General features: G+C 50.2%; 2 protein-coding genes across 3 annotated transcripts in view; both read left to right on the top strand.

Moving 5' to 3' along the window:
- Window positions 1-2,626, top strand: part of THADA (THADA armadillo repeat containing) — a 445,161-nt gene extending 442,535 nt beyond the window's left edge. Inside the window, exon 38 of the mRNA XM_036750973.1 lies at window positions 1,028-2,626. Within this exon, the coding sequence (XP_036606868.1) occupies window positions 1,028-1,405 (378 nt within the window). The 3' untranslated portion in view covers window positions 1,406-2,626. The remainder of the gene's footprint in view (window positions 1-1,027) is intronic.
- Window positions 2,627-5,208: 2,582 nt separating this feature from the next.
- Window positions 5,209-9,694, top strand: ZFP36L2 (ZFP36 ring finger protein like 2). 2 transcript variants are annotated; one of them, XM_036751649.1, is made up of 2 exons: window positions 5,209-5,547; window positions 6,166-9,694. In XM_036751649.1, exons 1-2 carry the CDS (start codon window positions 5,497-5,499, stop codon window positions 7,642-7,644), a joined length of 1,530 nt encoding a protein of 509 aa, XP_036607544.1. In that variant the 5' UTR covers window positions 5,209-5,496; the 3' UTR covers window positions 7,645-9,694. The 2 variants fall into 2 exon arrangements, with proteins under 2 accessions (XP_036607544.1, XP_036607545.1); XM_036751650.1 differs by having other exon boundaries at window positions 6,169-9,694.
- Window positions 9,695-10,208: the final 514 nt, after the last annotated feature.

The following is a 10,208-nucleotide window of genomic DNA, read 5'->3' on the forward strand; positions in this document are numbered from 1 at the left end:
ATTCTTAGGATACATGACAAGGATGGTGACCTCAAAACCATTACATACAAGTGTTGATCAAAGGAATTAGGAATGCTTAGCATGAAGAAGAGAAAACTTGGGAGGCTAGGAGGCAAGTGATAGCTTTTCTGAGGTCATGTAGAACAGGAGTTGAACTTGTTCTTCTAAGGCCCAGAGCAGAGAACTAGGAACTAGAAGAAAAAGCTGCAGAGAGACAGATTTCAGCTCGTTGTAAGGAAAAATCTAAACAATTCGAATTTTCCAGAAGTTGAGTCATCTCTCTCGGGGTTAGTGGGTTCCTCTGGGTGACCCCTTGTGATGTAGAGGAAGGAGCACTGGATTTAGAGTCAGAGGCTGAGGCAATGTGAAAGGTTCAGGATCTGGAGTAAGAGCTTCAAATTCCTGCCCTGCCACACTATCTGTGTCACCTCAGACAAGTCACTTAACTTTTCTAGACTCCAAATGCCTCATCTTTAAAATGAGGGTGTTGGACAAGATGACAACCAAGACCTCAATCTAGCATCCTGTGATTCGTCAGTTGCTAGCTGTGGGTTTGTTGCTTCATCTTTCTTGAGACTCAGTTTCCTCAGCCATAAAATGAGGTTTGGACCAGACGATGAAGGTCCTAAGGTCCCATCCAACTCTAAATGAATCATTCAACAAACATTAAGCACCTACTATGTGCTTAGTACTGGGGATACAAAAAAAGGCAAAAGATAGCTCTTGCCCTCAAGGGGCTAAATCTGTGTCTAGGATTGCTGTACAGACTGGACTGAGTGGCTTCTTAAGCCCCTTCCCACTCTCAGATTCTGTGATTAGCCCATTTTCAGAGCACTGAAGTGCCTTGCCCACTGGTTGGTTATAGAAGCCCAAGGCTCTCCTGACTCCAGGTTCCATGTTTTTCCCCAGCTATGTTGTCCCTCACTGTGGGGGAAAGATGTTTGTTCTCTGTCTTTCCAGGTTCTGCCAGAGATGAATCTACTTAATATGACTATTTGTCACCTTGCCCATGTGTTCTTTTGTCCAGGTAGAAGATGACTTTGTGTTTGACAAAGGCGAAGTGAACTTCTGGGCAGAGACGCTAACCTATGTCAGCCACCTAGTCAAGCACTTGTCTCCCCTCTGTAAGAAAAGCTGGCCTTCCCAGAATCTCAAGAAGCTCAGTCAGCTGAGAAAAATAGCATCCCAGCGGTACCAACACCTATCACAGATATCCAAAGAGCTGCCTCCAACTCCTGAATTTTCTAAGACTACTGACTATACAAGACTGCGCATCCAGAAGGGAAAAACATTAGCTTGCCTGAAGTTGCTAGACCTTCTTCAAGGGAAGGAGGAGAACTCCACACCTGGGCTGTTGAGATTACCCCATGTCCTGTCATTTAATTCTGCAGAGAACAAAGCCTAAGTTTACCAAGTGATATGGCAAAGGGATGTGTTGGAGAGTTGGGGAATTATTTTCCTGCACTGAATACACTGGAAATGTTACCTAAATTAAAACTCCTTTTGTTTACTATGCCCCTCTGCCCACTGAAGTGGACCAAGTGTCCTTCTTACAAAAGGATCTTTCTTCTTAATACATTTACTCAGTTCTTACAAGCCAGCCAAATTTATTGCAACTACCATTGGAGGTGGAGCCCTTAAACGTGAGATTTACCTTGCTCCCAGGTGCAGGCCACCTGCAGGCCTGAATTAGCTATTTTCTTCCCTAGAGTCTAGCTTAACCCTGTCTTCATTCCCCTTCAGCTCTCATGTTTTTTAACGTGATTTAAAAGGGGAGAAAAAAACTCATTTGGATTCTTTGATCAGATTCTAAATTTTATTCTATTTTAGTAAAGAAGGAAATACATTCCAAATGTTTCCATTTTTTTAAAAATCTGAATTAAAGAACAACTTCATACAGATAATTTGATTGTGTTGGAGACCTGTAGTGACCTATAATTTAAAAATTATATTTTGTCCACAGTCATTAAAAGAGCCTTATGGTATTTCCTTGTCTCCCCCCACCTCCCAAGGTGTTTGATCAAAAGCAGTCACTGAAAAGTCTGATTGTAGCCTGCAAGGAAACTAGCAGCAGTCCCCCAAGCTCTTAGAAAGGATCATGGGGGAAGAAGGTCCTGTCTGGAAGAATGAGTATTACCTTCCCTCCTCATATTTTGTTGGATCAAAGTGACAAGAAGCTTTTCATTTACAGAGGATAACTAACATTCTCTCCCCTTCTCCCTTCTCTCCTTCTCTCTCCAACTCTCCCCTTCTCCCTCTCTCTGTCTCCCTCCCCAACCCATCCATTTGAATGCTATAAGCTTGGAGACCTCTTAGGATTTCCTGATGCCTCTCAGAACACCCAGGAGGTGGCACCCTCGCATGGGTTTTGCTAGAGCATTCTGAAATAGGGCAAAGTTTCTAGTCTCTTTTTTCCTTCAATTTGCAACTTCAGAAGACTCACAGATTCAGTTATTTCAATATTAAGCCATCCAGGATGTGTTTTAACAGCAACCAGGTTCACTCTTCAGTTCAAGCCATCCAAGAAAGCCACTTTTTAGTCTGTGTGAAAATTCATAGGTACTTCATTAGCATCTGGCAAATATATGTTTAATAATGTCTTCTTTAAGAGATCAATTAAAGTTTTTTTAAGAGTTTGTCAAGGTCTGAGGGGTATTTGTGGAAATGAAAGTGTTTGAGATGCTCATTTCCATTGCCAGAGAGTAAAAGTTGAATGTTTTGGGGGGAAGGAGAACCTGGGATGTCCAGGGACACTTAGCAAATAAAGAATAAATATGTATCTTACAGGCTTAGGGGGATGACTGAGTCAGCGATTTGCCATGTTCACGATGCTAGCTGAAGTCAGTCAGGACTAGATCCAAGGTCTTCCCAATCCCAAGACTGGCCCTTGGAGTTTGTATTTTGATACACAAAAAGGCAGCACAACATAATGCAGAGAACCCTGAGACTTGTGTTCTTGTTCCCACCCTACTGGGGGTTTTGATGGCAGAGTCAGATAACCTGACAAACCTAGGATGGTTCTTAGACAAAAGGTGAGCAATCTGACTGCACCCAGGACTGACTTTCCAGCCTGGCCCACCAAGGCTGGTACTCCCACTAGCATAGCCTTTTAGAACCCAGGGTCACCTCCATTCATGAACAGGGGTCTGATGGACCGTTATTATGACTATTACTATACACAAGCCCATCTACTTCCAGCCTCTTGGTTCTAGTGTCCACAACTTGGGTGACTTTTTTGGTGGAAAAAAAACCGGATTAGGTCTGAGGACTTCCAATGGGGCCATTCTAGGACCCGCTATTAATAAGTGTATAATAGTATAATAAGTAACAAGTGTACATTAATAGTGTAAAGTCCCACCAGAGCTTTGAGATTCAAAGGATTAGGGCCAGAAGAGAGCTCAGATATCGTCTGGTACAACTCCATTTAACAAATTAAGAAACCAGAGGCTAGGATTAAGTGCAACGACCTGCCCAAGACCATGGTAATTTCATAGACTTCAGTCACATCCTCTTCTGGCTGCCGGCCTGACTCATCCCGACTTACAGCCTTGGGCTACCTCTGATTTTAAAGCCGGGGCAGGTACGTTGTGATAAACCCAACTTCCTGCTGGACACTTAGCAAGACTTAGTAAATCTCTGCCTGCGCTCTAACTTGCTCACGGAGGAGCCCCACGACCGTGACCACAGCGCAGGAGGAAAGCAAAGCCGATGATCCAGGGTCTCTGATCCACAGGACCCCAACGGGGTACCGCCTTGAGACCCGGCTCGACAAGCTCAAGCGCTTGTGGGCTGGGCGCCCCCACCCCAGGCCCTGATTGGGAGCACCTGACACAGCGAACCCCGGAAGGGAGGCAGGAGGGTGGGGGAGTGAAAGGCTCCCCAGCTGTAACCCGGGGGAGCGCTAGAGGGGGCTGTCTCCCCGGGAAAGGGTCCCCGACGGCAAAGCTTTGGGTTCCCCTGATTTTGCCCCCCACCCAGCTCAGGCTGGCAGAAAGCGGGCGTGGCAACTGGGTGAGCGTGAGATTCCGACACTGGGGTCTGTTTCCCCCGAGTCCCAGACTATAAGGGGGTTGCAGACACAGGAACCTGGGAAACTGGGAGGGGGTAGGGCAAAGGCGACCGATGCCAGTCTTCCCCTGGCCCGAAGAGGCTGAAGAAGAGCTGCGAGAATAGCCGTGGCCCCGCAGTCCCGCCCCCCTCGGCCCAGCCTCGGCTCGGGCTCCCCCGCCCGGGACGGCCCGCGCCACTCACAGCGCCTTTGGCCCCGGCTCAAGGTCTTGTGATGTGATTAGCAAGCCAGCTCCTTGTCCTCTGACACGCAGCCCCGCCCCGGACCGCTCGGGCCCTGTTTACTGCAGGCCCCGGCTGGGGGTGGCGGGGCGGAGCCTGGAGGACCCGGGCTTTTCCAGCCCTACCCAGCCCCACGCCCCCTCCGCCTCTCGGAGCAGGCGCACTTCTCTCGGGGCCTGGAGGAAGCCCCTACCGCCTCCTCCACGTGTTAGATCGCAGCACTTCCTCCCTGGGGGGCAGCGGAGCCGGGACCCCAAGTTCCAAGCCTTCGTTTGGGGGTTGAGACATGCTGCAACCCGTATGCTCCCTCCCCCCCACCATTCCTTCCCGTCCGGCTCCCTTTGCTTTGCAAACTAGGCAAGAGTAACATGAAAGGTTGCGATATTCTAGCATTTTGCAATTCCTCCTGTCCACGGATAGACCTAGTATTACTGCAGGGCACAGGATGTGAATGACCCAGTCCCCGGGGGCGTAGGCGGCCTCCCAGGCTGCTCACCCTGAGCCACGTTCAAAAGTCCCCGGGCTCAGCAACGCACGAGGCCCGGGAGGTGGAGAGCCTAAACGTACTATGCCCCACATGGCTCAGAAGGCTGTGCTTCTCCCTAGCGGCTGAGCTCTCGGCCCGCCTCCTCGGCCTCCCTCCCTCTCACTGGCCCGCCCAGCACCGCCGGGGCCACCCCTCCGACTGCCCCGCCCGCCTGGCTCAAAAAAAAAAAAAAAGAAAAGAAAAAAAAAAAGAAAGAAAGAAAATTGGCGGCAGCCTATGGGAGGACTCGAAATCCCATGACGTCGGTGGGAGCCGGCTGGGTGGTGTTGCCTAGAGACCCCGGCAGGGTCAGCGTTCTGTCCCCTCCCCCGGCCCGCTCAACCCTCTATATAGGGCGAGCGTTCGCCGGGCACAGAGTTCCAGCAGTCCGCTTGCTGTGCCCTCAGCTCCGGAGAAGTGGGTTTTTTTGGGGGGGCGGGGGGAGGGAAGAGGGAAAAGAGAGGAGAGGCTTTTAAAAGCATTTTTTTTTTAAACTCGGACTCCAAAGAACTCCAAAGCTTAACCTCCGTTACCCGGTCTCTCCACTCTCTACAAACTTTTCCTTCCCCTTCCCACCCTTACCCCTCGCCCGCCAGCCGTCGTGGCTCATCCCAAGCCCTGCTGGACAGCGGGGTCTTTGGGTTCCTCCTACATCTGCGTCTATCCCAGGACCTAGAAACATGTCGACCACACTTTTGTCTGCCTTCTATGACATCGACTTCTTTTGCAAGGTAGGCGAGAGGGAAGGGAAGGAGCCAGAGAGCCCTTTTAGTATGGAAACTTTCTCGTACTATTTTTGGGTAGGGGTGACCCTACCCCACCTTGGTTTTCCCTGTTGGGTCAGTTCTCGGAGTTTGCAAAGTGTTTTAGTTGCCGGGAGGAGGAGGGGCGGGGACGGAGAAGGAAAGCGAGGCGTAACTGCTCTGGGGCTTGTGCATTCAGTCTAGCCTGGGACCCGCTTTACTCGCCTAATGTTTACGGGGGCAGTGTTTGCACAGCCCCGGCTGCTCCTCCGCCTTTGCCCCCATGAATCGGGGGAGGGGGGTGTCCGCAGGGTTGCAAAATGACGAGAAAAGCCCACGAAATGGAGCTGCAGCGGTGGGGCAGCACGCTTGAAGCTAAGAGCGGGTGGGTGGGGGAGGGAGAATCTGCAAACTTTTTTCATTTTGTCTCTGTGCGGGTGGGAACGGTAAGCTGAAAGTTGGGGGGGGGGGACCCACAGACCTGAAGTCTCGAACTTATTCTGCAACTACCCTCCCTCTTTCCTGCTCTTACCCCGCCCCCATAAAATTGTCCACCTCCATGCCTCCTCCCGTTTTTTCATCTTCCCCTACTCCCCTCCCTTTTAGCAGACGGAGAAATCCCTAACCAACCTCAACCTGAACAGCATGCTGGACAAGAAGGCCGTGGGGACGCCCGTGACCACCTCCCCCGGCTCAAGCTTCACGCCGGGGTTTCTCCGAAGGCACTCCACCAGCAACCTGCAGGCCCTCGCCCACCCTTCCCCGAGCCCGGCCGCGGGCCCCGGCAGCTGCTCCCCCAAGTTCACCGGCGGCGGCAGCTCCGGTGGCTCGGGCTCCTACAGTAACCTCAAGGAGCCGTCGGGGGGAGGTGGCAGCGCAGGCACCACGGCCCTGCTCAACAAGGAAAACAAGTTCCGGGACCGCTCGTTTAGCGAGAACGGCGAGCGCAGCCAGCAACTCATGCAGCTGCAGCAGCAGCAGCAGAAGTCGGGCGGCGGCTCCCAGATCAATTCCACGCGCTACAAGACCGAGCTGTGCCGCCCCTTCGAGGAGAGCGGCACCTGCAAGTACGGGGAGAAGTGTCAGTTCGCCCACGGTTTCCACGAGCTGCGGAGCCTGACCCGACACCCCAAGTACAAGACGGAGCTGTGCCGCACCTTCCACACCATCGGTTTCTGCCCCTACGGGCCCCGCTGCCACTTCATCCACAACGCCGAGGAGCGCCGGCCCTCGCCCTCCGGGGGCGCGGGGGGCAGCGGGGGCGACCTGCGGGCCTTCAGCCCCCGAGAAGCCCTGCACCTGGGCTTCCCCCGGGAGCCCAGGCCCAAGCTGCACCACAGCCTCAGCTTCTCGGGCTTCTCTTCGGCGCACCACCAGCACCCGGGCGGCCTGGAGTCGCCCCTGCTAGAGAGCCCCACGTCGAGGACGCCCCCGCCGGCCTCCTCCTGCTCCTCGTCCGCCGCCTCCTCCTCGTCCTCCTCCTGCTCCTCCTCCGCCTCTTCGTCCTCCTGCTCCTCGTCTGCCTCCTCCTCTTCCTCCTCCTCGGCCGCCGCCCCCTCCTGCTGCTCCCCGACGGCGGCCGCGGCTGCGGCGGCCGCGGCTCTGCTGTACGGCGCGGGCGGCGGGGGTGAGGACCTGCTCTCCCCTGCCCCGTGCGCGGCCTGCGCCAACAACGCCTTCGCCCCTTTTTCGGGCCAGGAGCTCAGCAGCCTCATCACGCCCCTCGCCATTCACACCCACAACTTCGCCGTGGCCGCCGCCTATTACCGCAGCCAGCAGCAGCAGCCACCGCCGCCCGCCGCGCCCCACCCGACAGCCGCGGCCGCCGCCGCTGCCGCTGCAGCAGCCGCAGCCGTGGCCGCCGCCGCCCCGGCCTCCCCGCCCTTCAGCTTCCAGCCCCTGCGCCGTCTGTCCGAGTCGCCCGTGTTCGACGCGCCGCCCAGTCCCCCGGACTCCCTGTCGGACCGGGAGAGCTACTTGAGCGGCTCCCTGAGCTCCGGGAGCCTCAGCGGCTCCGAGTCCCCGAGCCTCGACTCCGGCCGCCGCCTGCCCATCTTCAGCCGCCTGTCCATCTCCGACGACTAAGCAAGCAGAGAGGGCAGCGGCCGCGGGAGGAAGATTTGGGGGGGGGGGAGTTGGAGGGTGGGCTGCGGGGGACGCCCCTCTTTTCCCCTCTCCCAGCCCCGAGGGTAGATGGGTCTAAGTGAGGAGGGGAAAGAGAGGGACTGGGGATTTAGCAGCCAAAAAGACTGCAGAGCCCAAGGAAGACTTGGGGGACCCCAGCTCTGTGAGCTGCCCCTTCTCCCCCGCCCCTTTTCGGTTTCCTCTTGTTTGGGGGTTTTTATTTTTGATTACCAATGTTGCGTTCTCGTTTAGCAAAAAAAAGTCCAACGAACTTTTTGTATTGAGATGAACAAAAGAAATCTATATTAAGAGAAAACCGGGCAGATGTAACGGGAATAGAACAAACAATAACCAAACATTTATTTTTCTAGACCTTGGATGAGTTTTGAACTTTAGGGGGGAAAAAAATCAACCCAGCACCAGCAGCTACCACCATTCCAACTCTTAACTCTGAAGCATTAGTCACACTGCACCTAGGTGTGAACTGCCTGCTCTTTGGAGAAGCTTCTAATGGTCATTTGTCTCTGAATACAGTGTAAACAAACAAAAAAAGCCACATTACTAAACTATAAGCTTATAAAATCCAACGACCTGCCAAGAATATGCCTTGATGACAGTGCTGTAGTTTTATATATAGCTATATATAATGTGCTTAAAACACCACCCTTCCATTCCAAAGTCGGTTCCATCACCACCACATAGTGGATATTTCTTTTAGAAAAATGTTGCCTTTTGCTTTCTTGGGAAGCACTCAAACCGAGTTTAGGTTATAATTGTTGACAAATAACTGCTGATTTTTGTTTTGTTTAGCTGTTTTGAGTTGATTAGCACCACTGCACCACAACTCAATATGAAAAAAAAACTATTTAACTTATTTATTATCTTGTGAAAAGTATACATTGAGAATTTTGTTCATACTGTATTTATCGGGTATGATGAAAAGCAATAGATATATATTCTTTTATTATGTTTAAATTATGATTGCCATTATTAATCGGCGAAATGTGGAGTGTATGTTCTTTTCACAGTAATATATGCCTTTTGTAACTTCACTTGGTTATTTTATTGTAAATGAGTTAAATCTTAATTTAAGAGATTGTATGTAATATTTATTTCATTAATTTCTTTTCTTGTTTACGTAAATTTAAAGATTGCATGATTTCTTTATAGAAATCTATCTCGATGCTGTGGAAGTAGTTTGAGGAAGATCTTTCTGAGATTTCTTAGAATGTATTAAAAAAAAAAAAAGATTGTAGCCCGTCCAACTTTTAAAGAAATAAGAACCACATACTTTGCAATCAGACTTCAAAGTATCAGACTTCTACCTAACTCCAGCTTTACAAATCAACCAAAAGTATGTTTGTTGCCTAATTTCACCAATCCCACTGTGATATTACCCTTAAGTATAATAAAAAAAATGTAGCAATAATTGAGGGGCCTCCAGTATTAGTCTCCCAGTGCCTTTGGAAAGGCCCGGACTTGCCTTAAATCTTCCTCAACCAAATAAGTATTTTCTTTCTTAATGCTTGAGAAAATTTGAATGTAGGGATGGGTTCAACTACAAAAATAGAAAAGTTTTACCACTCTTTATTAAATATACGCAGAGGCCACCTCTTGGATCTGAGACCTTATTGTAGTACATGAACATGCCTTTTTTGTTATTTCAATTCCAAAACTTGTATTTTTTTTTCTTTGTAGAAAGTCAGGAGTTCTCCCTCTCTCTTCCCCCTCCCTTCCCCCCAACCCAAACTTTCCTGGACGGTGGATGAATGAATAAGTAGCTTGAGTCTTGTTTGTACATAGGCACAGAACTGAGCCCTATGTACTACTCTCTTTAGACTACTTAAACAGAAGTATGTTTTTGAATGTATAACTAAAGAGTAAGTCAACTTGAGTTGTAATATATTTTGGGGAGCCAGTTCACTACAAATTGTGACTGTAAACTTTGTACTGTAAATGTTTTGTAGTTTTCCCCCAATAAAATTTTTGGAAAAAAAATCAATTATTTTAATGCCAGTGTCCATAAAGTGGTGATTTCTTCCCCCCCCCTCCCCAGTGTCTTAATTGTGATCAACTAAATTAGACTTGGCACATTAACTCCATTCCTCTGAAGTGATTGGGAAGCAGTAGGTTCCAGAAGGTTCTTAGGTGCCCATGCATGCCCCCATCTCTTTATCTTAAACATATATAAACAGCTAGCTTCCTCTTCTGGCTGGGAGGAGAGAGTCTCAGCTCTTTTGTTTTGCTTGCCACAAAGCTGCTTATTAAGTGCTCACATTTAATTAACATGAGGTCTTGGTAAAAAGTTTATAAAGATTGCTTTCCTGGCTCTCTCACAAGGAAAGTTATGTACATATATGTGGGCTATATACATAGAAAAAAATAAACTATCCTGTTCTCTAATCTGTCCTCCCTATTAAAAAAAAAAAAACAATGCCCCAGAAAAAGGCAGGCCTTGGAGATCTGGGTAATGTTAGTCTAGAGGAATTAGGTGGCTTGGAATTAGCGTCTGCATTGCTATGGAT

The sequence above is a fragment of the Trichosurus vulpecula genome, chromosome 3 (genome assembly GCF_011100635.1).
Source record: "Trichosurus vulpecula isolate mTriVul1 chromosome 3, mTriVul1.pri, whole genome shotgun sequence".
NCBI classification, from domain to species: domain Eukaryota; kingdom Metazoa; phylum Chordata; class Mammalia; order Diprotodontia; family Phalangeridae; genus Trichosurus; species Trichosurus vulpecula.

What these genes read in the sequence shown, in the direction of transcription:
- ZFP36L2 (XM_036751649.1), top strand. Translation starts at nt 5,497, where the DNA reads ATGTCGACCACACTTTTGTCTGCCTTCTATGACATCGACTTCTTTTGC. An exon ending in ACATCGACTTCTTTTGCAAG is followed by an intron (nt 5,548 to 6,165) that starts GTAGGCGAGAGG and finishes CCTCCCTTTTAG; the next exon opens with CAGACGGAGAAATCCCTAAC.